Raw genomic sequence first — 25,239 nt, forward strand, 5'->3', positions numbered from 1 at the left:
AGAGGTGATGGAGCGAGAAGGACAGGGGAGAGAAAGAGGAATAAGAGAGCAGAGAGGCAGATGGACAGAAACATGATTTACCCCGATCTAGGTTCAAGTCTGAGGACCATGAAAGGAGGGACAAGGGAGAGGTGGCAGTGATCGTGGGGAAGGGAGAGAGGATCAGTGTGTTGACAACAGTAGAGGACTAAGAGATGAGGAGGGGGAGATTAACAACATTCCATGGCAAATTCATTCAGGTAGAACTTGTAATGAACCTCCAGAATTAGATGACAAAAGAGTAGGTGAAGCCCAATCACTACTGGACATACTACAGAAAAAACTAATCAAAGTTAAATTAAATGCCTGAATCTAATCATTTAAAGTGATTCAAGTGTTAATAATATTTAATGTTAGGAAACTAACATTCAACTAAATTAAAATTGGTACACTATATGTCGAAGATGACAGATGAATTATTAGATGCCCAGACTGTCTTAAATTCATCTATTAATTCATGTTTTATTTTAATTGATTAATTGATTTTCTATGTTAATGGTGATGAGGAAAATACCTTATTTACAGTTTCTAATAAAAGCATCACTTGACCATTGACTTTTGACTATACTGACTCTCTACACTGTAAAATCTGATACTGGACAGAACAGAGCTGTCTTCTCCATAATTACCCCTCCACAGCTTATATGATGACTCTAATCTACATACACACAGAATGAACCTACTTGGGATTTTCTGGACGCACACAGTACTAAAGTCAAGGGAATACACACACATATCTCTTGAAAGTTGGGTACAATGAATGTCAACATATAGTACTCACTGACTTTTGATCTGTTGAACTGCCTCTGCACATTATTTCGACAAACCTTTCAGATCTACTTTGAATGTGTTTACTGTGTGACGGCATACAAGGAACAGCAAAGCAGTCAACAGAAAATTGAGACAAACGTGTGCCATTTTGTGTAATGAGACGGGTGAGGTGGAGTATTTAGCAATGTAATGTGTGGCCTCACATAATGGAGCTAATCTAATACGTGATAACATCAAACAATTACTGCAGTGTATGAGTGTAGAGACTTACTGGTGCCTTCCTCTGAGACCATGCCCAGTCCCTCTGCCTTGTTCTGCCTCTCAAAAGCATTTAGGTCCAGGACACTGCAGAGAAAATACACCTTTTTTAAAATGTGCACTCCCCACTCTTTGAATTAATACACCTAAGTTACTTTACAATTCAAATGATAAAAATTGAGTTCATGTACAGTATTGAAAACTGACCAGCATGTCTGCATCAATGCTTGCACACTCAGAAAGAAGCCTACATCCTTCTTATCCCTCAAATACTCCAGCATTTTCTGTTGAAGGATGAGAATATAATCCATTAAAAGTGTTACTTGAAAAGGTAACCATGTAAAGGTTTTGGTTCAGAACACATACCCTTTGGACTTCACTGTTTCCACCGTTCAAGATAGAGATACCTAGCTTGAGGGTTGTAGTCACCATTGGGCCAGTTTCACCTGTATGAAAAAATTGAAGTCATAAAGTTAGCAAGGGCAAACTCAATCAAAGTGCAGGTAGGTTTGAAGGCAGCAAGTGTTGACTGAAGATGGGGAGCCAAACTACCTTTGCAGGCACTGATCATTTGCAGGACCATTTCTGCAGCACCACGATTATGAAGTCTGGACTGCTGGTACAGGAGCCTTTGTTTCTCCATTTCTTTTTCCTGCAGCAGATGCAAACATTATGAGCATTTGTCGCTGTTATATTTGTCACAGACAGAGAATTGAAATAGATAGAATGGACTCAGTCAGGTCAGATATTTGATGAAGTATTCAGTGGCAGACTTCAATACACCAAGATTGGGTTGCGCCAACTACTTATAAATAAATATCATAAAAAATACTTATAAATCTGTATCTATAAATCTCTACATGAAATTCTTCCTTAGTTCTTGGTAACTACTAGTTCCAAACTAGTGACTTATTAAACCAGGTAAAAATGAAGAAATGTCTTGGCCAGTAAAGCCTAATGTATAAAAAGTCTAATGTATAAAAAAGGTTTTTCCATTCTATTGATTCATATTCTCAATTTCAATTCACATTCACTCTCCTTTCACTCAAGTCCCTAACTTTTCACCTTATCAATGTCTAATCCACTTACCTTTCATTCCTCAAATGGCCATCAACTGTAGAATAACACATACTGTATATACATGAACAAATCCTTAAAGAGAAAATACCTATTCATTGTTAAGTTTTAAATAAACTAAGTTTAGTCAAGTAAGATTTTCTTATTTTATTTTCTCTTTAATGTGCAGTTATGTTGTCCTTTTACGGCCATTTTATTGGTTATTGCTGTCTATTTAGAGACCTGTCTGCCTCTTGCACACATTCTTTCACCCCACTTTATTAGTCATGGAGTTGTTACACTACTTCTTCACGTTTGCTGGGTGAAGCAAGCGTTAGACTACAGGAAACAGCCCCATTGGCTTAACATTTCAGCCATACAGTTTACCAAAGTGTCTTGATTTCAGCATCCCTGCAAATAAGATACTTTGGACAAGAGCTGTAATCCCACTGTATCAGAGATATTTCTTTGGCATCTCACAGTATTGTGCCTTTGCCTTGAGAAATGGTTTGAAATATTCACGCAAAATACATTTCTGCTTGTGCTTATGCACATGGAAGTCAACTAAGAATGAATTGTCATTTATAGAATGATAATGGCATAAATGAATATCTCTGAATCCAGAGGACAAACTGACATTCCTCTGATCAGCCACATCACAAATCAACTTGTAGCAACCCACATCCTGACCCAAACAACCCCCCACCCTACCACCCCACCTCCCTCCCTCCCATCCCACACTCCACCCCCCTCCCACCCACCCACATATGCCTGACCATGCTCTACCCTCTATGTGTCGGCGTGGCTGGACCTAAAACTAAACACTGCAGTCCTGACTTTCTAGTGAAACCTGATAATGAACGATGCACTATACAATGTGTGTGAACGGACTTTTAAAACTCTGACTATGTGTATGGATATATAACTTTAAACGTTGTTCTATACTGGCTTTCACTGTAGTCTGTCAGTATGCTATGTGAGTGGGGGAAGGGCACATTGATCAGTAGCATTCAGTTAATGAAGACCGGTGTTATGAGGGTGAGAAGGATTACATGGAGCAATGGAGAAAGAGACAGAGAGAAAGACAAATGGGACAGCTATATAAACTGGGAGGAATGACAACACTTGTCAATGAGTTTGTGTTAAATCACATTCACTGACATTTCCAATAAAAATCTGATTTTTTAAATGACATTTCTAATGTCTGAAATTTTTGTGCAGTCTTTTAGCATGTCTAACTCCCCAGTTTGACATAAGCCCTCACACGAAGGCATCTTTTGAAATCCATTTATATTTTTAGTAGTTTAAAGCAACAACACGTGTGGACAAAGCACAAGGTTTATGGTCAAACAAACAAATATCTCACTGGTGTTCTTTAATAGTTCAGCTCCTATTGCTTCAAACAGTGAAGTTAGCACTGGGTGTATCAATGAGTGCAGTGTGTGAGACTAATAAAACCTGATACAAGGAATGCAGTAAAGGCGCGCATGCTGGCAGCTGGTGTTGCCTTTCAGAATAACCATAAAGTATAAAAACCTTGCCAGTCCACTCCAGAGGAACAGATAGTGTGGTGTCACAGGCTGCATTAGTCTTAGGCATTGCTTTGATTGTGCCTTAAAGCATCCATCAAGCTGAGTTGAAAATTGTTTATAAAAAGTGGGTTAAAATTAGTGTGTTTTGATCACTGTTATTATTGTTGTTGATGTTAAATTACATTAGGTTAATCCAGGCTAATCAGACCCAATCCAGAATCAAGGCACAAAAAAATTAAAGGAAATAAACAGGTTTTGGAGTGCTTGTCAAAGGGGTACCAAAGCTTTTTCCCTCGAATTGTTATGGGATTTGAAAATGAGGGTTCTTTTGCAAAAACAGTTATCTCTGGATTTTTTGTTTTTGTTTTTGAAGTTCATTCCATGGAATATCAGTCAAAGGTTTGTTGGGTTGTTTTGAAAAGATATCTCGTTTTTCAAAAACCATGTTCAAAATTTCAAAAATCATGTCTTTTATTGTTTATGCTGATATTCATCAGACTGGGTTTATTCATTTTAAGAAAGGTGATTACCTGTTTTTTCGAACAAACTCTTCATATGTTAACTAATACAGTTAAAAAAAAAATCTGGATTGGAGCTTTGAGCTTTCTAAATGAAGCAACTCACAATGAATGAAGCACAACATAAAAACAGAAGAGACAGAGCACAGACACAGACACAACAGAGAGAGGTACTGAGACAAAGAGAGAGATGTGGTTGTGAGGTAATGTTCCGATGATGAGGTCACTCAATGCATTGAGAGCTACCGCTCCACTGTGTTCCTGGTCCCTAGCCCCTGGTCGCCCATTACCAGTTCTGACTGTCGCACCTCAAAGGGCAGCTCATCCTCAGCATTTTCCACCATTTCCTCTCCCCCTTCTTCTTCCTCACCAATATGGCAACTCTAAAAAAAATTAGAGGAAAGGGAAAAATTATAAGCTTTTTAAAGTACATTTTTCACAGAACAAACCTCAACTTGTAACCAACATCCAATGACTCACCTTTGCCATAATGTCAGCATATGCCATATAAAGATGATCTGTATCGAGTTTACTGAAATAGGGAAGAGAGAAGACAACAGTAAACAAGAAAAGACATGTCGCCCTGTGTGAACACCACATTTCTGACACCAGTGTGGTTGTACCAGCAGGGACCTGTCTAACCTCTTTTCTGTTAAAGCAGTACGACTGAAATGCAGAATAAGCTGATGCAGGGGATCTGGCTTTGTTTCCCTTTCCTCTTCTTCATCTCCTTCCTCTTGCTCCATTGCTTTCTGAAGTTCAGATTGAGAGGAAGTGTGAGCAATGGCACAGGAAAATAAAAAAACAAAAAATTCAAATGAAGCAGATGTGAGATGACACTCACAGATAAGTCATCTATCATTCTGTCTTCAAATGAATAACCCTCAGTATGAAGCCAGTTGCGTTTGTATCCTTCCAGGAACATGTTGGAAGCTCTGTGCCTGTAACACAAAAGACAAAACAAAACGATCTTGTGTTTGCACTTTTGAACATCTGTCGTAGTTATTCAGTGAACAGCCCATACTACACATGTAAGTTCTGATGTTCTGCTTTCTCACCTTGGAATGTTGTACAGTGGCGTCATCCTAAAGCAAGCGACTACAGCCCTGCGCCTCTGCTTCGACAACAGTTTGTGCCACACCATCTTCTTGGATTTAAATGGGTGCTCCGTCTATACCAGAGAAGGTAGACATTCACAGTGTGGCCAAAAGTGTTCTTATGCTAACTTTTGAATGTACATCAGGAAAAATTATATATGATTTATATATAATACACTTGCAGTTAAAAAAAACAACCTGTCACAAAAGCTTATTTTGGATCAGATAGCTGGACTACTCTCTTTTCTTTTAATTATATTTAATGCTATTAAGATTGTAGAAAGTCCACTTAACAAATAGATAGATTTATCAAACTACATGGATCTACTACAGTGAATGTGGTTGAGACTGGCCACTCACAAGTTCAAGGTGGTAGAGTACAGCAGAAACTTCCTGCACTCTCTTGACAACTTTCACTGGAGCGTCAGCATCTTCAGCCTTTCCTGCCATCTCCTTGTAAAGGGCCATCTGCCAGCGCATGGATGGGTTGTCCACCTTCCCACAACACAGGGATAAGGAACTCAATCACTACAAATCCGTTTACGCTGAGCTAAATACTGTAAGGTCCAACACTATTACACTATTAGACTAACAGTCCAGGAATTATACCTTGCCCTGGAGATGAAGGTTGTTCTGCAGGAACTCTCTTACTTCTTCATCAGTGTCTCTCTGTAAAGTAAAAAGTTTAATCCACCATTATCTCCCGACGAATGGTTTTGGAGGTAAAACTATTATGGAATGGTTACTGTATTAAATTAGACAATAGATGTTTACTAGAGCCATTAAAAAAATACCAAAGAGTATCTGATCTTGGCCAAGTTGATAAGCTCCTGATCGGCGGGGGAGCACATGTTGAGACCTATGGGGAGCATCTTTTTCAAGGCAGCCACAATAAGTGAAGTCTGCACAGAGTAGCGATCTCCCCGCCTCTTCTTCTTGGTGCGTTCGGTATCTGAGCCTCCACCCTGAGAAAAAGGACAATATAGCACAAAGCATTCACAGTATCTCATAAAATGTCACAGGTATGACACCACAGTCAAAACTGCTTAGCATCAAACACATGTCAGCCTAGATTCAATACCAGGCAGTCACTTTCATGGATATAAGCCCTCATTACTAATTACACATTCTTTCAAATAATGCTAGGAATGACTCCAACAGCACAGAGAAAGACAATACAACTGTTGCTACATAGTACAGACCCATATATCACATCAATATACAGTTAACATAAGATGAGTTTGTCAACACAGTCAGCAGTCATCAAAACTCATAACAAATCTTGGTGATCTTTTACGTACTGACAGTTTAACATCATCCTACCTTTGAATAATGACTGTCTGCACATTGTTTATATATGCAGTAACAGCACATCTCTCCATGTTGAAATGCCCAGCCACATTCTATGGGGATTCTTATTAAACATGCTACTGTGAACAAAGTGCTTATATTTGTATTTCTATTTCCTGTTTTTCCCCAGATATAAAATTATTGTTTCTCTGAGCTCAGACTGGTAAGTAGAGGGAATAGTGAAAATGTGGGGGCAAAGTGGGGATATAGCTGGGAAGCTGAAAGGAAAGGGTCTCATAAGAGAGTAAATCACTGACATTGCATTTACAAAACATGCAAACAGAAAACATTTTTCATCCAAGTGACAACCCATCCAGCATTCCTTTGACAGGATAAATAGCTAAAACAGACTCAGGTGTTTTTTTTTCTCTAAATGTGAATTGAATTCTGTAACAACTTGGTGAAAGATTAAAATGTTAGATGATGTTACAGACCAAAACTCTTGAAATTAGAGTTAGAAAGATTAACAGCAGGCTGTTAGAATCACACAACTACTGTAAAACAAGCTGTCTATGGGATATGTCCCTGTGCTCGCCTCCTGAACTCATGTTCTGTTTAGGTCAGAGTTCAGTCCTTCTGTCATCTGCTCTTTCTGGAGTCCTCCAAGATGTGCAAATGTATGTGAGGGCTTAAAATATAAATGAATTAAATTCATAATATGAATGTTTAGTCTATTAAATACATGCTGAATGAATAAGTCACACGATCTTTCTACTTGAACCATAAAAGTGTAGATAACAGGATTGCACAACTACTAACATCGACTAACACAAAAGAATAGGGTGCTATTTTAGAACATCAAATAAGACTTGGGCACTGTATTGATTAGTGATACTAATACTTCTCATACACATATTACTCACAGGAAGTTCTAGAGGCACCTAATATGGCCACTTAACAAATCCAAAGATTATGGTGTTGATTGTAGTGGCCTTAAAAAAAGTGTCTAAACTCTTACCTTGTGAAAAGTAACAGCTAGATTTTGCAGGTAGGTCTTTTAATCAATTTCCTGGGACCAGAAACACTCAGACAGGTCCATTAAGTTGGAAAAGGAAACAGCAAACTCTTCGTTATAGGTGTTTGTTAGGATGTCATTGTCTGACATGTACAATAAAGTTTATCCCAGAGGCATGGTAAAAATGCAGATTATGTGATTTAATTATAAAAATAACATAATCTGCAGATTATGTGCCAACAGGGATCTTTCATCCAAACAAAACAAAAAACACTAACTAGCATGGGATCATGGGAGTTGTTTACGTTTAGTCACATTTGCCAACTTCCATCGTCACTCTGTGACTCTCTCCCAGAGGTTATAGTGACAGGCAATAAAATTAAACGCACCGATACAGTGAGTAGAATCATGTATTCCTCTTGGTTTAAACAGCGACGGAAACATTTGAGATAATGTAAATACAGGACTCAACTAAATATATCACAAAGGTCTTGTGATTTTTATTTTCATAAACATTTTAATGCAGAAATGTTATCATATTATATGTTTATATAACAAACACTAACAGTGCCAGATGTACACAAGCCACTGCTGCTGCTTCAGTTCAGAGCCAGATGCAAGTGTGTTATGGAGGACTAGTTTAGAGGAAACAGAGTGCAAAGCATTTTGGGGAATAATTTAGGTCAAAAGAGTGAATTAATGTGTAGGTTAGGTACATGGTCACTTGGGAACCAGAAATCTACTTCAGTGATGTTAAGCATCAAGTCTCGTGTTAGTGGATACTAGGGAGTGTAAAGGAAACTAAATCATGGTGTGAAATGATATTTCCAGAGAGGAGAGAAGAAAGAGCACAGAGAAGACTAACATCATCCCCTAGTGGCAAAAAGCTGCATTACAAATGCTACGGGTCAACCATCCTTCAACAAAAAGAAACAAAAGACATACTAGAAGACTCCAACTCAACTATGTTCAAAAAAGAGCAAACTCAGTGACAGGATGATGGCACGGTGCTTTCACTGCCACCTTGGGCTTGGTGTAAAGCCCAGTGCCATGAGCCCAACTCTACAGCTGAGTACTTTCATCAAGCGCCTCCAGACTCCCCCCCTCACACACTGGCAGGACTGGGAATGCCCCGGAGATGGGTACTGCCCTTTTGTCCAATGATCCTTTATGAGAATGATGTGAATGTCCTCCTAGTGTATATTAATTGCAGTTGTCCCTTATGTATAACTAGCTAAAAATTATAGAACGTAGGCATAAATCAGTAGTTTTGTGTTAAGACTTGGAGTGATCCAACCTAAGAATGTGTGTCAGATCACAAGTGCAGAGCCTCAGTGAAAGTGGAGACAGTCTCCATCTGTCGCTCCTTTGAAGAAACTTCTGGCTAGGATTTACATATTCTATTAATATAAATAACTCTATATTTATAGCAATGACAAATTCTCAACTGAGTTTTGTTCCACTCATTAAAGACTGCAAAGTATTCATGACTCAGCAGATAGAGCCACATGTACAGAACAGCAGTCACTGAAATAGTTGTCTCTGGTCATGTCTCTCTGAATGGAATGTGTGTGTTCCTGTGTGTCTGGGCGCACAAGCGCATGAGTACACTAGTGTGCATGTGTCTGTGGGTGTATGTGGATCAGATGTGCCAGTGTGCTGGAGGGGTTGATGAAAAGCTCCCCCAAAGTGAGGTGCCATGCGGTCAGCACAGCGGTCGTGCAGGAACAAAGTCTAACCTCTGAGTCCCCGCCCTGGAAACCCAGCCGCAAACCAAAAGAAGAGGACAAAGGACAGCCAAAGAGAGAATATTGTTAACACAGCTGCTATCGTTTTTAAATTTGCCAATTAAAATCAACCCTCCAAAAGTAATGGAAAACTTTGCTATTTTTTACCAAGCCCAATAAACAAGAGTATTAAAAACAGAACACAAACAAAATCACAAACTAACAGAAACTTTTAAAATTCTGTACGTGATGCGTAAGTGCCTTTATGTTTTAGATTTCTTTGATGGACTATAGTCAGTCGTACAATATTTTGAATACATGACCATTTATAAATGGACGGTAAAATGTCGAAGTCTAAAAAATCTTGATAAAAATAAGGGCACCAGAAAGGAACACACGCAGTTGTTACACAATATGCCTGATTTGAAATCGACAATTAACCAGTCCTGCCGCAGTACTGGTTCTGCCTTTTATTATCTCACCTTGCTCATCTTGCTCTTGCTGTCAGCAGTGAGGAATGACATGTTATTGATCTCATTCATCACCACAAAGTTCTGCTCCTCTCGCTTGAAGTTCTACAATAGAGCAAGAAACACACAGGATACATGATCTACAGCAAAGGATGGGAGCTGCTATAAATGGATGCATTCAAAGGCCAAATTAACTCACATGAGATTTGGACCAGAAAATAAAGACCTCTCCAACCATTCGGAAGAGCTCCTCTGCATCAGGGTCTGGGCATGTCAGCCACCTTGCCCTGCAACAGCACAAATTACTTTAAGCCTCACAACAAACTTGCCTAATGAACAATTTATGAAAAGATGAGTGCCTTGTGTTGGAATTCTTAAAATTGTAATTGTATTGTACCTGTTGTTGTCCACATATCGAATAAGCAGGGGATACAGGGCGTACAAGTCTCTGCAGAGGACAGCAAACTCATCACGTATAGTGCCGTCCTCCTCATCCCCCTCGGATTTCCCCTCCATCCGCAAATGGTCCTCTTCAGCCACCACCTTGGAAGTGCGTTTTTTCAGCTTCTCCATTGTAGGGATGAAGTGGGACTTGAGCATTTCTGGCTTTGCTCTGCTGACAATGGGCTGTGAGAACACTAAGAGAGAAAACAAATGTAGTCATCTTACCTGTACAAAACCACACTTCAGTGAACTCTGTGGAAAAAGAGTTTAAAACAGTGCTCACCAGCCAATCTCTTCATCCAAGAGGCCTCATCAATACCCAAGTTGTTGACCACAATTTTCATGATGCTGCCCAGCAGCTGATTGAGACTTTCTGATGTGACATCAGTGCAGAGGCGGCCCTCCATCTCAGGGAAGTTCTCAAGTCCTCTCTCCCACCAGCGGGGCAAGTAGTTACACAGCATGGGCAAAGTGATTTCAATCACGTGAGGCATCTCAGTGTAACGAGCCCCGGATTCTGCCAAGTCCCCAATCTCCTTTAGCAGAGCATCCAGCTCTGGGATGTCTGGACATAATTCCTGGACCTCATTGGGAAGGCCCAAGACTTTGAGATTCATAGGAGAAGTAGTGAAAAGTCAGACACAAGATTTTGTCAGACAGAAAACAAATCAGAAGAAAAGAGTAATGCACTCACTGGCTCTCTCCCTGGGTGTCTTTGTGGTGTAGACAGAGAAAGCATTGAATTCATTCAGATGGGGCTCTAAGTAAGCCACTGGCATAGCTGCTGCAAGGTGAGCCAAACACTCTCCAAGAGCAGGCCTTTGCCTGTAAATGTGAAGGAGATGTGCATAAAATACTCCTAAGTATCTACTTCTAAATTACTTGTAATGTAACTTGTAATTACTTGTAATGTGTGCAAGTTACCTCTCAACATGTGGATTCTTGACAGTCCCCAGGGAGTAGATGCTACACATGATGCGATAGCATGACATCTGTAGGTCATCCACTGCGTGCAAGCAACAGGTACAGCAGTGTCAGGATGAATGAATATATAAACAACATGGAAAATCAGAAATAGTACTGCACTCACGCATGACATCATCTCCAAACTGGTGCTGAGCAATGTGATCAAACAGGGAGGTAAGCACTGGGAGCAGTGCAATGGTTGTGTAGTTTATGTTCTGGGACACGCCTTTCACTTGCTATAAAGGATCATAACTCAGAGTAAGTTCAGATGTTTAACAGAAAATTAGCAAAAGTCAAAGATAGCACATTTTTATTCACATATGGTTTCCTTTTACCTGATTGCCTTTAGATACTTTGCCCAGTTTGAGGTTCTCTACCATCTTCTCTATATCGTCAGCAGCACTCTCAAAGAATGACCGCAGCCCCGCTTTCACAATCTCAGGCCCTGACTTCATCACTGTCCTAATATAGCAAATAAGAAAGATTAGAAGGAAAAAACATTTTCATCTTCAAGGATAATTCTGCTATTTTTAAACCTGCGAGATCGTGTGTCATTTTGTGTTACAGTCAATTCCGCTTTGAACGAATAATACTCCAAGGACACACAATAACTCAAATGAACTAACCAATCAAGACCGCAGTAGTACAGCAACTCTACTATTTTGTAAGGTAACAACTCCAGGTTCATTGAAAAGAATTTTACTCTTTACAAAATCCTTCATCTCTTTGGTGATCCTGTTCATAGTGAAACTTCTCAGCCTTTCAGTGGCAAAAACAAGCCCTGTAAGTCAGTACTTTGACTGGCGCAGTTGCCCCCAAGAATTACGTTGCAGCTATTGCAGCCCATTTCAGGCTGCAAGCTCCAACAATCTACTGGAGCAGTTCCCAAAATGTTGGTACCGATTAGTAATTTACACACCAAAGCATGGAGAAATGAGGCCCAGGTTTAAAATACGAGATACATACTGGCGAGAAAAAAAAATAAAATACTGAACCTTGCATCCAGTGAGCGTGCCAAGATGTGAAGACAGTTAACAATTGCTGGAGCATCCGTGCCTGCATTTACAATACAGTTAGGCTGTTATGGGATCTTGAGATAGTCATCACATACTGTATACGAATATGAAACAAATGCAGTTGCACTTGCTCTAACCTGGGTGACAATATAATACAGCCACATATGAGAAACAGAGAAAAGAGGGAAACGATTCAGAAAGAAACCGGTATCTTACCAAAGAGAGAAACTCTGTGTCTCACCAGGGCAGACATTTTACAGAAGATACTAAGATGCAAAGCAAAGGAAAGGGAAGGAAAGGGTAGGAAAAAGCAAGAAAAAGAAAAGGAAAACACTGATAAAATGAGAAAAGAGATAAATGAAAAGAATATGAAACATAACATCTGTGTGTGTTACATGTGAATAAGAAAGGGGATCACCTAGCAATCATCTCCTTCTCCTTATTTGAAGAATGCCCACCACTACCAAGAACTTTTGCGGGTGTCGACAAGAAGTAGAGGCAGTGGTTTTTGAAATACTGGTTGATTAGAGGCATCAAGATCTGAGAGACAGAGTTTTTACATTTAGTACAGCAATGAGGACAAGTTAGGTCTTCAAAATTGTGACCACTCTAGCTTTACACAACAGTCTCACCTTTGCAAAGAACTTGATTTCCTGCTCATGAGGAGACTTTTCCACTCGGCCACTGCTTACCACAGCCTCTGTATTGCAAAAATATGATAGTATAACAATAATGCTGAGAACAACACAGGTCTATCAGATGTCAGAGTATTTGTTCTTCATGCCCCACAGTACCAAGATGAGCGATGAACTCCTGTGCAATTTCCATCCATTTCAACAGCTTCTGCAGGAAACCATATGCAAATCTCTTCTCGATGGATGAGATATCAGACTCCATATCTTTCAGGCCCCTAAGAGCAGAGTATAACTCTTTGTACTTTCAAATCATAAAACATAATTTCAGAAGGCAACGTTCAAAATGTAATACAAGTAATACAAAATTGGTTCCTTTATAGTCAAGGGTCTATGATCATAAACAGAAAGCATTACCTCAAACTAAAAATAACTTGCTTGCTATCTGTTGGTTTGTCTTTATAAACAATATCTTTTGAATTTGCTATGATTTGGTACTGCAACAGAATGGTACAGCTACATGCATGCATTAATCAGACACTATGTTTGCAGATTAAATGGAAAAAAAAATTAACTTCCTGTTGAATGTGAAATATAACCATTGTTCCACTGCATTATTACCTTGTGACAGCATATCCATTAAGCTGCAGGAACTTGAGCAGCTCATGAGCTTTCTCTCTATCTCGTGCCTTTTCTTTTGCTGTCAGAGTGTCATAGGGCACCAGCAGGGGATGTGTTCCACCTCCTACACAAACAGAAGAACAGTCAAAACTCTTGAAGTAAACAAAATCAAATCTTTGTTCAGGCTCCCCCCTCTAAAGAAAAAAGGTCCTACCTTTTGCCTGCAGCTCCATCTTTTTCTTCCGTCCCCAGGTGTTATGGTAATTTTCTGCTAGTTGTTCTGCCATAGACTATGAACGGACATATATGAAACTCTAAATATTGATCAGATGTTCAGATTATTGCACAGAAAGTTCAAATATTTACTATTTTTACATACATGCAGATCTCTTGAAAGAGCCATGTGTGTGATATCAATGGGCTGTGGACTGTAGCCATGGCTTGGGTCATAGGTTGCCTAGAACAGAAGGAGTTATCATTATATGCTACACAGTAAAAAACATTATTAGTTTTAGTGCATTCAACCAACTGCTCTATACCTGTGCAGTCTGCGAGATTTTACGTGATGCTGCCTTCTTCTTGTCTGACTCTTCATCATCTCTAGCTTTATCGAGATTCCACTCCCATGCGATCATGGCTTTGATTGACTCTTTAATTGGCCAACGGTAGATCTCTTTGTCCTGCCAGAAAAAAAATGTCCGAGTGATCAGAGGCAGGGACTTGAGGTAAATGTAGATGAAGACTCAGTGCAAAGCGTGACTATGAACCTACCTTCTCTGAGAAGGTTTTGTAGGGCCTGAGCATGGGATGGGTTTTTGCATTTTCATCCAGTGCCTCACCATATGACCAGTTATTCTGGATCTGAAACAAACACAACATGTTTTATTGCTGTTATTCATGCTCACAAATATCCAATGGCTTCCTTCTTACTTGTGCTAAGCCTGTATCCATTTGAAATTATGAATCCTATGCTTTCTAGCACATAATGTATGGCTGTTCTGAATAAACCAACCAAGCATGTTGCTCCTGAATTAGCTGAAGAATGGTATCAAAATATTATGAGTGATTGAATTGAGTGAAACACAGTTTTACCTTTTCGAAGGCCCATCTGTCGTGCGTATATTCAGCATATTTGTTGATGAAGGGATCCAGCCTCTCAGGGATGATAGTGCTGTGGTTGGAGGAAGAATCAAGAGCACAGTTAGAGTTCAATTATTTTACAGCAAGATACTTTATGTCTTCAAAGACCTAACAACAAATATCCTCTCACTTCGTGGTCTCTACTGGTTTAGGATCAAAGTTTCCTTCTGCATCTACTGAAGCCTTTTTCTCAGTTTTTGAGGAATAGCTGGCATCTACATAGTCAGGAGGAATGGCTCCAGCAATGGCGCAGATGCATGGCATTGAAATTTTGAAAATCTCAGCATCAAATTTCTGGAAACACAATGACAAGTTGTTACAACACGTCCAAATTCCATCTAATGTACTAAAATCGAAAACTGACTGTGCAGTGACTCCACCTTGTGTGCTAGCGATTCAAAGATTCCCCAAAACAGTTTGCGGGTCAGATGCAGCTCTTCTTCTGATGCCACTCCAAAGTTGGCCCAACCATTAGGGAGGCAGTAATATTTCCAACAGCGCTCATAGTGATTGGTCAAAAGCTGCAGGATGCAAAAAGATTCAATTGAAAGTACAAAATGAATACCATAAGAACATGTGAACGCGAAGGGATATTTAGTTTAATACTTTTAAAATAGTGAAAGGTTCCCTTACCTTCAGTGGCATTTTGGCATACTCATTGAGAATGGGCACATCAAACACCAGCCGTCTCAGAAGGTGCTGAAGCATGGATGGACGTAGATGTCTGAAAGAAAGATAAACAAAGAGAACTTAAATTATGACCCTGGCAGTATAAAATTACATCAAAAGTTTGCAATGGTTGGACTCACTTGCACAAAGCCATGAGGCACTCTTCAATGATGTCTCTTTGGGCCTTTGTGAATGCACGACCACGAGACAGCCGGTAGATTGTGTGCAACATGGAGTCAATCATTATGGCACGGTGGTCACTGCCAGCAAAGAGTGGGGCACACTTGGTAATGAGAGGTAACACGGCGGAACACAGGTAACGGTTTAAAGCAAGGGCCATCTCTGTGGTGCTAAAAGCAACCTGTTGAACAGAAAAATCCAACAGTAATGTCATAATCCTGCCCTGCATTTCTCTACAAGGTCCATACAACTATATGTATACATAGTGTTAGCGGCTCACCGTGTCCAGAGAGGCAGCAGCCCTCATGTCAGGCAGAAAGCCCACCTCCAGCACATGGAGCAGGAAATCCTGGTTGTCAATACCGTATACTCTGTCCAGGAACAGAACCATGGGAGCCTTGTGATCTGGCACAAAACTAGCTGACATCTTTGGTTCTATGATGCTGTTGTCTAAGAAACCATACAGGAGAAATCATAAACAATATGCGCAGCTGAACAAAGGGAGCTAGTGAGTGAGTTGATTAAACCTTGATAACTGTGAGTTAGGATACTAACATATTCTGTGTTGATTAAAATAATAAACACTCAATAAAGCCAGCTAACTTAATAAATTCAGTGTGATCACCTTTTCCAAATGAAGGAATTTGAACAGGAAGGCTGATGACTCCGACCAGATCCTCAAGAGGAACCAGAGACCTCAGGATGGCCCTGATCCTCAGAGCCTCACCTTTACCAGCCTGGATCAACTGTACAGACAAAAGCTCAATTTTTATGAAGACATTTTCAACTATATTTGCTATACCTGTATCTTTCTTTCTTTATTTGATAAGTCCTGTAAGGTAGCTACTGAACAGCTTACGTGCATCTCTGGAGCGCAGCGTCCCAGCAAGTCAATGAGGGCAGAGTAGAAAGACATGATGGCATTTCCTAGGTGCACCCTGTTCTCCTCATGCTGCTCCTCTCCTCCAAACCTACCAGCAAAAAAAAGTAAGTGGCTTTCTGCTACAGCAACACTTACAAAGCATTCTCTGGTGCCTCATTAAATACCATCAAAAGGCATTCGAACCAAAGCTGAAAGCTCTTACATGGGAAAGCGTCTGTCTTTCTTGACACTAGGACCATCCCTTGCAGGGTCCTCTGATATTTTGATGGCCTCCTCTATTGCAGCCAGCAGACCATTACCACCCTCCCCTCTTAGGGCTGGACCAAAGCACTCAGGTCTGCGAATGAGGAGACGTACCACCACGTTGGCATTCTCTTCCACGCTCTCTCCTACAGGAGGAAAGGAAAACCATATCAACTGTTATTAACAAGGGAAAAAAAACTTTAACAAAAAGGGTAATATCATTAAATATTGCTTTAAGTAGCAAATTAAAAATCAGACCATTCACGAATACGGCAAAGCGAAGAAAGTCAAGGTATTTCTCGCCGCCACAAGGATTCCAGCCAATGTCAGGGTAGCCTTTAGACAGGAGCATTGGACAGCTCTGAAGTCCACATCCAGCTAAATATTTCACCACCTGGAAAGATATCAGTTTACTTAAGTGATAAAGAATTTAGAAAAAAAGGCATTTTTGTGTACATTGATTGAATTTTACCATTTCTAGGTCCTGTTCTTGAAGGGCCAATGCCAGCTCATTGTTGTCTATACAAGAGGCCGCAGCCACGTCCAAAGGTGTGGAGCCCCGCATTCCTAGAGAATAGCACAGAATGTCCAGTTTCATCACATTTCACATGTGAATAAATCAGCAAAATTAAGCTGGAACTTGACAAAAGACAATCACCAAGGCCGATGCCACTGTTCTGGAGAAGGTAGCTGAGGTGGTCAAACATAGAGCGCTGATTTTGACGACTAATGCGACAGAAATAGCAGAGAAAACGGCAGCAGTTTGTCACCACTCGAGGGAATCTGATCTCCTGTTGGAAGAAAGCAAGTTACAAGGTAAATTACATATAATGTCTGTAATGCTACTCTAGTGCTAGTCAAATTTGTCTATCAACTGGTGGCAATATAAAGCAAGGTCTACCTTACAATGCAGTTGACTAGAATAAAAAATATACCTTTGAGTCCCCACCGCCAAGTACATTAACCATGACCTCCATGACAGTTTCATGCATGCCCAGAGCTCGCATCAAGTTGGGGTGCTGATAGAAAACTTTATTACTCATGATGTTCCTAAAGAATAGAAAAACAATGTTGTTGAAGTTTAATTTCATCCTCATGTAATTACTTGTAGCCAAGAACTTCAGAATACTACAAATCTTACCCAATGCTTTGAATCATAAGCCTCTCCTCTTCTGGACCCATCTGCACAATAAGAAGTGAGCGGATCTGACCCAAACACTCCAGAAGGTCCATGGTGTCATGAATTGACACTTGATTGATGGTGTAGGCCTTGGGAAGGGCACGCATGAGCTCACCCAGCCCATCGTACTGCCTGTGAAGAAGGCTGAACATCATACGCACTAGTTCGGGGTTCTGGATGAATGATTCCTGGGCCCAATGGATCATAGTGTGTGAAATCAGCTCCTGAAGTGTGCCTGGTAAACAGTACAAAGTATAAAGAGTTACACAGGTGTCAAAAATGATACTTTGTATCATGCTTAAGTGATTACAGAGGAGATTTTCCATATGAGGTGCCAACAACTAAATTTACTTGCTCATTGTCCAAGAACAAAACACATGACCAAATAAATCCTCTATTTATAATTCTTAATAGTAATACAGTAAAGGTATTTTTTCTGTTAGTGTAGCTGCTAAATTAGGGGTAAACAATGGTGCTGCTTTATGACCAATAAGTACCATCATGTCTGGTGATTTCTTTTATCTCTTCGATCTGAATACATATTCTGAGATTCTTTTTGTTTGCTCACTTAACAAGGTGAATGTGAAATATTTCTACTATCTTGAGAATAAAAGACAGTTTTATTGGAGTTGGAGAGGCTCACTTGGTTTTTTGTCTTCCTGAGGCTCAGGCTCCACCTCTACCTTCTTCTCACGGAAAGTCTTCACCTTTTCCAACAAACGGCGCAGTCGCCCACGGACAGAATTATCCACTTCTTCCTCCTGTTCTTCTTCTTCAATATGCACACCTGAGAGTGAAGATTTTAATTAAGATACTGTAACTTTTATTTAAAGCTGCCACCCTCAGTGTTAATTCAAAATGATTGCTTCAGTAGACTTGATACTCTGGATGAAGACTTACCGCAGTGTGCCAGCAGAGCATTATGAAAAAACAGCATAGCGTCGCGGACTTCATCAGGAACGGCGCACTCTTCATCCTCTGCACAGTTCTTAAAGTTCATGAGCATGTTGACCTACACAACAGCAAATATGCTCATTTAATAACATTTTTGGAAGGCAAAATGGCTAATCTAACTTTGAAAAAATTTACAATACAAACTCGGTGACTTAATGACAGGAAATGGTATTTGTACTTTGTACCTGCTCCTGTGGTGGGGAGCGAAACTCGCGGGTCTTGCGGGCCGTCTCAGCTGCACTCATGGTGAAGGCCAGCATAAGTTCATTGTAGCGCTGCCTCTGGTTGGACTGTATCTGGCTGACAAACTGGTCTGAAAAGGCTGTGATGGCCTCGACTCTGTGACGTAGCTCACAGTCACAGAAATACTGCAGTAGAGTACACATCTAAAGGACAAGAGGAAAAGTGAATCACTAAAATTATAAAAACAGTATCACTGGATAAGTGTTTTGTAGTGTAACTAAGTGTTTTGTAACACTGTATATCCTAAAAGGACCAGTCATACCTGCAGTTTCACAGACTCTGGTAGCTTCATCTGGAAAAGTCCTTGCTCTAGCTGTTCTTCTTTATTCTCACCAGCTGTCTCTGCTGGTTTCTCCTTCTCTGTTTCCTCAGCTCCTTTCTCGCCATTTACTGGCTCTGTTTGATCCATAATTTCTTCATGTGGTATGACGGCTTCTGCATTCTCTAATTCTTCCTCTTCCTCCATTTCTTCCTCCTCCTCTTCACCCAAGCCATCATCCTCATATTCATATTCCTCTTCATCTTCCCCTGTAGCTTCCTGTTCTTCTTCCTGCACTGTTCCTGCTTTTGTCTGTGCTTTTTGATCCTTCTCTTCATTTGAGTTGGTGTTCTCCTCACTGACTTCCTCTGCTTTTTTCCCACTGAAGACTACAGGCTCGAGCATCTTCAGAATGTGTGTGACATCTTCGTCATCAAACACGCCCATGATGAGGAGGGTACTGATAAGCTTCAGGATCGGAACAAAGTGAAACTCAACACTGCCTCCCACAGGGTCTCTCATGGCTTGACCTCCATCTTGCACAGCCTCTGTCAGCATGTTCAGGGCCTTGGTCTTCAGCACCTGGAAATTGAAGCAAATTTAAGATTATTAGTAGCTCAAGATTTCCCTTAAAAGGCCTAACCTGTTCAACCTCACCTGTAAGGGAATAAGTGGACTCAGTGTGTAGATGTCTTGATCTGTTCCAACAAACCCAACGGGGGAGAAATGGAGTTTGGGACGCAGGCATGTTGTGAGGCCGACCCCGGGCAAAGCATGAGATCTTTCAGTGTACAGACTGATACTGCGCGTTTGGTCTGTCATTGGAACAATGAACTCCTTGTTGGTTCCCAGACGATTCCTCTTGGCAGACTCCAGGTGCATGCTGATGAGCAGGTCGTAGAAGCCACTCCTCATTGGTCCAGGTAGGTAGGTATCCTCTATGGCGTAGAACAGCTGGGATTCGTCCACATGGCTGCACAGAGCATGAGCCACTCGGTTGTTTCCCAGAGCACAAACTGAGCCGTACAGCTTCAGAGTATGATAGTGAAACTTCAGCAAGTCCATACGTTCAGAGAGCTCCAGGATGTCAATACACCTAGATGATGCAAAGGGGTTCATATTTACTATAAAAACAAAGCACAGCAACAATTTGAAACTCCTGTGTCAGATAAATGCAGAGTGATGCAGCTCTGACCTGTTCTCCTCCGGGATGTGTAGGGCCATCATGCTGAGTGGCTCCTGACACTGTACCACCCAGCCCAGTCTCTCACTAACACGTCCTGTCTCTGGAGCCAGGAAGTTGTTCGGCATTCGGCTCCAGATCACTGGCGTTAACATCTGGACATCCAGTCTAGGAGGGCACTGGGGGACAGGGTTCTTGCGTTCGCTTCGGAACATGGCAGTTGAGATTGGCATTATGTTCTAAAGGAAGACAGTTACACAACAGAGTTGGACATTTTGAATTGTAAGTTTCGATTTTGAAGATTGGTGCAGACTAAGAATTTTTGTGACTGACCCTGAGCTTGCCAAGCTCGAACTGAATCATATTCTGACTGGAAGGAAGGACAAAGACAGCTGGAAACAGTTTTGTGTTGGGCTCCACCTGCAAAAAGGGAAGTTAGAGATGTTGCACTAAATTAGGAGAATAAGACTGTATAAGGAACTTCATGAATGCCAGACTGAAGTTTATCTGACCTGATAAAACGTGTTGATCTCTTTTCCATTAGCAGTGAAAGTCATGAGTCCTGTGTCCAAATCAACAAGACAGCCGATCACAAAATCCTCTTGACTGACTCGGGTCTGCTGGGAGCTGCTGAACTCCCCTCCACAAACCATGTAGCAGTTACTGCGTTTTATACTGAGCAAGACAGACAGGAGTGTCATGATTTGATACATTTTTCAATTTGAACATTGTTTTCAGTACTGCTGACTTTGGCATTGTTAAGACTATTGAGTCTTGATTTGTAAAGATAACACACCTGTCATGAATGTTGCCTCTGTCATCACCAACAGTGACTGTTACATTTCGCACTTTATTCATGTCAAAATGAAGGTCATACTGATGATAGTCAGGTGTGATCCAGCCCACCCACACACCACCGGGCTCCTGCCCCGCAAACACTCGCACTGAATAATAGTACTGATAAAGGAAGAAGATGGATGGGAAATAAACATTAGTGCAGATTAAGCTAAAGATGGTAAATTCAATTTGAAAAATAATGTAATTGAATATTGTTTGTTAATTAATCTATCTAATCTAAAGAAAGAAAGCTCAAACGAGCAAAGTGGAACCATCATATGGTTATGAATATGTTAACCATAAAAATATAAGTCATACTGTAGTGGTGTTGAGGATGATGTCGACGTCATCCCTGTCATCCGGCACCACATCCTCCATTAAACGGGGCATGGTGGGAACAACAGGGGGTGGAGTTATCAATGCAGCCTTCTTAGCCTTGAAAAGAAATCTGTAAAAAATACAGCAGCATGTTATCCCATTTGTAGCCTTCTTAATACATACTACCTGCACTCTGAATAAATCTACACAAACCCTTTCTTCTTGCTTTTCTCAGTTGAGGCATCCTTCTCATTCTCTCCATTTTTGCTGGCAGGGGTCTCTTTAGGCACAGAGGGTTCTTTCTTGTCCTCCTCCTGCTCTTTGCGAGTCGCTGACTTTTTGAGTATTTCAAAGTCAGAGTCTGGGTCCACCTCTATTACCTCATCCTCAGGGATGGTCAGGGCACGAGTGAGAAGGGTGGTCCCTGCTGGGACTTTGAAGCTTTCATGAAACTCAATTGGCATGCTGAGTCTGAAGAACAGCAGATCTGTGTTGGCGTTCTGAGAGCCGAATGTCTTGTGGGTCGCTTTGAGACATGGGGCCGTTTCCACTGTCCCATCAACCCGAGACACCTAAAGCATAAATGAAAGTGGGGAAGGTGGTGATCTGAAACTATTAACCCAACTCATAGTGGTGACAAAGAAATATTAAATTCAAACACTGCGGCAAATAATGCACAATACCTCTACGTGAGGATGCTCAGTAGGCACATTGATGAACTGGGGAAGGCTCTTGCTGAACCACATGGTAATGTCTCTTTTCATGTTGATAGCAAAGGGTTCAAATCCCTCCTGCAGGCCACAGATGGTAAAGTAACGAAGACTGCTGACGTTCTGACCCAAGTTGATCCTGCCGACTTGCGAAAGGCCCAAACTGCACACAGGTATGAAGCCTGGGGATGGTTGACACAAGTACGAGCATGCATCAGAAAAAACCCCCCACATATAATGATCTCCAGTATCTTTACATGGGAACTTCTCTTGATATCAGTTGTTGCTATACTTACCCTCTCCTATCTCGATATCCTTAAAGGCCATCTCCGAGCCTGAGTCACTGATCAACATTTCTCCATTGAGAGTAAACATGATGTTCATCTCTGTGAGGTCAATCATACAACCCACCACATCACCAGACTGCCACTGACGACCAAACGGCTCATTTCCCACATGCCAACGTTGAGCCTGAAAAGGAACGTTGTAAATTTTAGTGTTGGTATTACAGAGGCTTTGAAATCCTTCAAAAGCACGTAAACTAAATCTTGCGCCCACCTTGAAGCCGTTGAAGACATATGCCAACTCATCTGCACCAAGTTCAGTGTCAGCGCGAACACTAGGCCTGGCCCAGCCCACTCTCATCTCCCCGACTGTCACAGCCTCAAACTCAAAGTACCATTTCCCCTGTGTGACACCATAAGATTTCTCCGCTCTGAACACTCTGATCTTATCTCCACGGGAGCTTCCTGGTCCATCCCCGCCTACATGAACAGAAACACAGTAATTATGGAAAAGAATAATAGAAAAGCTTGAAGATTCCACTAAACGTCTGTAGCTTTAAACTTGTTGACTCTAAAAAACATATATTCCTGCCATCTTGCCTGTAGATAGTTGGGCAAACTTACTGCTCTCCTGGTCAGGTGGTTCTATGTTGTAACCATATCCGATTAGAGTGCGAACAGCTGCACAGACAGTGTCTCTGTTTGTCTTCTTAGTCTTTTCATCCAGTAGGTTGTAAGGAACCAGACGGGGATTGCGCTTGTTCATTATATCCTATACAAGAAAATAATATCAAATACAATGAACTTTGATACCCATTAAATATCTACACATATATACAATCATCATAGGTACCTCTCCATAAAACAGATGGTGTTACCTGCACAATACTGTATGTCCAGCCCTGGCGAACACGATCTCTTGCCCACACATTGTGTCCGTTTTCTGCCAGTCTCTCCACTAGAGTGTTCTGATTCGGAGTCAGCTTGACATGGCTGAGGTCCAGAGGGGCTGGCTTATATCCGTTAGTCTGCATATAACTAAAAACAATGCTTTGAGATCAGTATGGGTCCTGGATAGTCTTTACAAGGCCATTCACAATATATGTGATATAAGAAATACAGTATTTCACAGATTAAATGCCTTGGCACTCACGTTTTAGGGAGCTTGTTCCTTTTCAGATTCTCCTCTGCTTTCTCATCTCCCATTCCCACATGACACCCCAGTGCCAGCAGAGTCCTTCGAAGTGAACCACATGAGGCATTAAAAATATGAAGAGTGGAAAAAGACAGTTTAAGCGAAGGAACTGACTTACTTGAGTGTCTCTCCTGACATTGCTAAATTGTAGTTCTTCTCTGGTTCAGGCAGACTCTGGAAATCTACCAGGCAGGGGTGCAACTTCTTGTTGTCATCGCGAAACTTGACAATGATTTAAAACAAGCAAAGATTTTTTTTAGAAAATTGTTTTGTACATGACAATATTTTCTATGTGAAGGATGACTTCTGCTGAAAACTCAAAAACTCACTGGTCCAAAGGTCCACCCTTGTTCAATGCGAGTAACAGCCCACAACTCATGGCTATTTTCTGCAAGCTTCTCTCGAATACGCTCCAAATGAGGAGGAAGAACAATCTGAAAGAATAACAAATTCAGTACAGTTAAGACATGAAGATGAAAAAAAGGAGATAGGAATAAGAAATAGTACTTTACCTGTATAGTGTCCACAGGGCAGGGAGTGAAGGCTGTATGTGAGAGGGACTGAGTTGGACCCAAAAGGTTGCGGATACCATCAAAATCATGCTTATACTCCTTGATTGGCTCAATCCGCAACCGGTCCCTGGGTAGCACGGCTTCATAGCATGGAGCGTAGCCTGGCGGTGGGAGGAACTTGAAATCTCCATGACGCCCGCCAAGGAGAAATCGCAACCTTTCCATTGGAGTGGAAACCTGACATTAGCCTCATATGTCATAACTGTACTTCACTTTTAAAAAAACAAAGAAAATTATATAATTATGATCAATAAGTGTCTTACGTAACGCCTGCAGAGAAGCTGACAACAGGGAAGAACAGGCCGTCCAGGTTGAAGTTCTCAAACATGCCCTGAACAGGGTGCCCATTGATACGGAAGGAAATACTGGGCACGCTCAGATCCAAACAGCAGCTGACCACGTCCTCTGCTGCCAGGACGTGCTGACTGGGTGAGGCAACATGACGTGGAACACGTCCTGTGGACATATAGAGCAAATTAACTCTTTGTTTGTCTATATACAAGAAATATTACAGAGTTTTTCTGTATACCTTGTAGGCATCATGTAGCAAAATGCATGTAGAAGAAATACATATTTTTTTTACTTTACCTGACCAGAGATGAAGTCCATCATATCCATAGGAGTAAAGGTCATCACCGACCCCGTTACCACCCCATCCTTCGCCTCCACCTGGGTAAGGACTGTAGCCCTCCGTCAGAGCCCAACCCACACGTAGGTGATATGGCTGAGCTGTAAGGAATGGCTCCACCTGGTCCACCATCACTTCAAAGTACCACTTCTTATACTGAGTGGATCCTTCACAAGTTCCAAGGAAAATGTTGGGTCTCATGCTGGGAGGGTTACAAAACAAATACCTAACTCAGGGCAGGTCTTTGGATAACTGGGCTTCTGCACAGAACGGAGAGCACATTGTTTTCAGCCAGTGCTGAAGCTCATA

The 25,239-nt window shown here is 41.2% G+C and overlaps 1 protein-coding gene across 11 annotated transcripts in view; it reads right to left on the reverse strand.

Annotated features, from left to right (window-relative positions):
* LOC115594616 (ryanodine receptor 1-like) overlaps positions 1 to 25,239 on the reverse strand; it is a 49,231-nt gene that overhangs the window by 13,476 nt on the left and 10,516 nt on the right. For 2 of the 11 annotated variants that reach the window (XM_030438798.1, XM_030438799.1), the window contains 68 exons: positions 24,891 to 25,132; positions 24,566 to 24,758; positions 24,243 to 24,459; positions 24,060 to 24,164; positions 23,849 to 23,952; positions 23,689 to 23,772; positions 23,414 to 23,573; positions 23,160 to 23,307; positions 22,810 to 23,015; positions 22,548 to 22,722; positions 22,225 to 22,433; positions 21,755 to 22,113; positions 21,542 to 21,671; positions 21,183 to 21,343; positions 20,899 to 21,061; positions 20,720 to 20,806; positions 20,399 to 20,625; positions 19,861 to 20,299; positions 19,207 to 19,785; positions 18,887 to 19,087; positions 18,648 to 18,759; positions 18,391 to 18,534; positions 17,709 to 17,982; positions 17,503 to 17,617; positions 17,226 to 17,358; positions 17,040 to 17,134; positions 16,826 to 16,961; positions 16,527 to 16,713; positions 16,301 to 16,412; positions 16,067 to 16,187; positions 15,722 to 15,891; positions 15,402 to 15,622; positions 15,226 to 15,316; positions 14,973 to 15,113; positions 14,723 to 14,886; positions 14,545 to 14,623; positions 14,224 to 14,313; positions 13,992 to 14,132; positions 13,832 to 13,909; positions 13,667 to 13,742; positions 13,453 to 13,576; positions 12,994 to 13,109; positions 12,832 to 12,899; positions 12,618 to 12,739; positions 12,416 to 12,465; positions 12,179 to 12,239; positions 11,519 to 11,645; positions 11,308 to 11,419; positions 11,142 to 11,223; positions 10,912 to 11,042; positions 10,501 to 10,821; positions 10,171 to 10,411; positions 9,973 to 10,060; positions 9,786 to 9,878; positions 9,316 to 9,330; positions 6,066 to 6,236; positions 5,881 to 5,940; positions 5,632 to 5,766; positions 5,233 to 5,345; positions 5,019 to 5,115; positions 4,817 to 4,926; positions 4,655 to 4,706; positions 4,465 to 4,557; positions 1,621 to 1,720; positions 1,435 to 1,514; positions 1,276 to 1,352; positions 1,082 to 1,155; positions 82 to 99 (listed from right to left, as the gene is read on the reverse strand). In XM_030438798.1, coding sequence (XP_030294658.1) covers positions 82 to 99; positions 1,082 to 1,155; positions 1,276 to 1,352; positions 1,435 to 1,514; positions 1,621 to 1,720; positions 4,465 to 4,557; positions 4,655 to 4,706; positions 4,817 to 4,926; positions 5,019 to 5,115; positions 5,233 to 5,345; positions 5,632 to 5,766; positions 5,881 to 5,940; positions 6,066 to 6,236; positions 9,316 to 9,330; positions 9,786 to 9,878; positions 9,973 to 10,060; positions 10,171 to 10,411; positions 10,501 to 10,821; positions 10,912 to 11,042; positions 11,142 to 11,223; positions 11,308 to 11,419; positions 11,519 to 11,645; positions 12,179 to 12,239; positions 12,416 to 12,465; positions 12,618 to 12,739; positions 12,832 to 12,899; positions 12,994 to 13,109; positions 13,453 to 13,576; positions 13,667 to 13,742; positions 13,832 to 13,909; positions 13,992 to 14,132; positions 14,224 to 14,313; positions 14,545 to 14,623; positions 14,723 to 14,886; positions 14,973 to 15,113; positions 15,226 to 15,316; positions 15,402 to 15,622; positions 15,722 to 15,891; positions 16,067 to 16,187; positions 16,301 to 16,412; positions 16,527 to 16,713; positions 16,826 to 16,961; positions 17,040 to 17,134; positions 17,226 to 17,358; positions 17,503 to 17,617; positions 17,709 to 17,982; positions 18,391 to 18,534; positions 18,648 to 18,759; positions 18,887 to 19,087; positions 19,207 to 19,785; positions 19,861 to 20,299; positions 20,399 to 20,625; positions 20,720 to 20,806; positions 20,899 to 21,061; positions 21,183 to 21,343; positions 21,542 to 21,671; positions 21,755 to 22,113; positions 22,225 to 22,433; positions 22,548 to 22,722; positions 22,810 to 23,015; positions 23,160 to 23,307; positions 23,414 to 23,573; positions 23,689 to 23,772; positions 23,849 to 23,952; positions 24,060 to 24,164; positions 24,243 to 24,459; positions 24,566 to 24,758; positions 24,891 to 25,132 — 9,800 coding nt within the window. The remainder of the gene's footprint in view (positions 1 to 81; positions 100 to 1,081; positions 1,156 to 1,275; positions 1,353 to 1,434; positions 1,515 to 1,620; positions 1,721 to 4,464; positions 4,558 to 4,654; positions 4,707 to 4,816; positions 4,927 to 5,018; positions 5,116 to 5,232; positions 5,346 to 5,631; positions 5,767 to 5,880; positions 5,941 to 6,065; positions 6,237 to 9,315; positions 9,331 to 9,785; positions 9,879 to 9,972; positions 10,061 to 10,170; positions 10,412 to 10,500; positions 10,822 to 10,911; positions 11,043 to 11,141; positions 11,224 to 11,307; positions 11,420 to 11,518; positions 11,646 to 12,178; positions 12,240 to 12,415; positions 12,466 to 12,617; positions 12,740 to 12,831; positions 12,900 to 12,993; positions 13,110 to 13,452; positions 13,577 to 13,666; positions 13,743 to 13,831; positions 13,910 to 13,991; positions 14,133 to 14,223; positions 14,314 to 14,544; positions 14,624 to 14,722; positions 14,887 to 14,972; positions 15,114 to 15,225; positions 15,317 to 15,401; positions 15,623 to 15,721; positions 15,892 to 16,066; positions 16,188 to 16,300; positions 16,413 to 16,526; positions 16,714 to 16,825; positions 16,962 to 17,039; positions 17,135 to 17,225; positions 17,359 to 17,502; positions 17,618 to 17,708; positions 17,983 to 18,390; positions 18,535 to 18,647; positions 18,760 to 18,886; positions 19,088 to 19,206; positions 19,786 to 19,860; positions 20,300 to 20,398; positions 20,626 to 20,719; positions 20,807 to 20,898; positions 21,062 to 21,182; positions 21,344 to 21,541; positions 21,672 to 21,754; positions 22,114 to 22,224; positions 22,434 to 22,547; positions 22,723 to 22,809; positions 23,016 to 23,159; positions 23,308 to 23,413; positions 23,574 to 23,688; positions 23,773 to 23,848; positions 23,953 to 24,059; positions 24,165 to 24,242; positions 24,460 to 24,565; positions 24,759 to 24,890; positions 25,133 to 25,239) is intronic. The other 9 variants (XM_030438807.1, XM_030438804.1, XM_030438806.1 and 6 more) reach the window with 6 other exon arrangements.

This window comes from Sparus aurata, chromosome 13 (assembly GCF_900880675.1).
Source record: "Sparus aurata chromosome 13, fSpaAur1.1, whole genome shotgun sequence".
Lineage (NCBI taxonomy): Eukaryota > Metazoa > Chordata > Actinopteri > Spariformes > Sparidae > Sparus > Sparus aurata.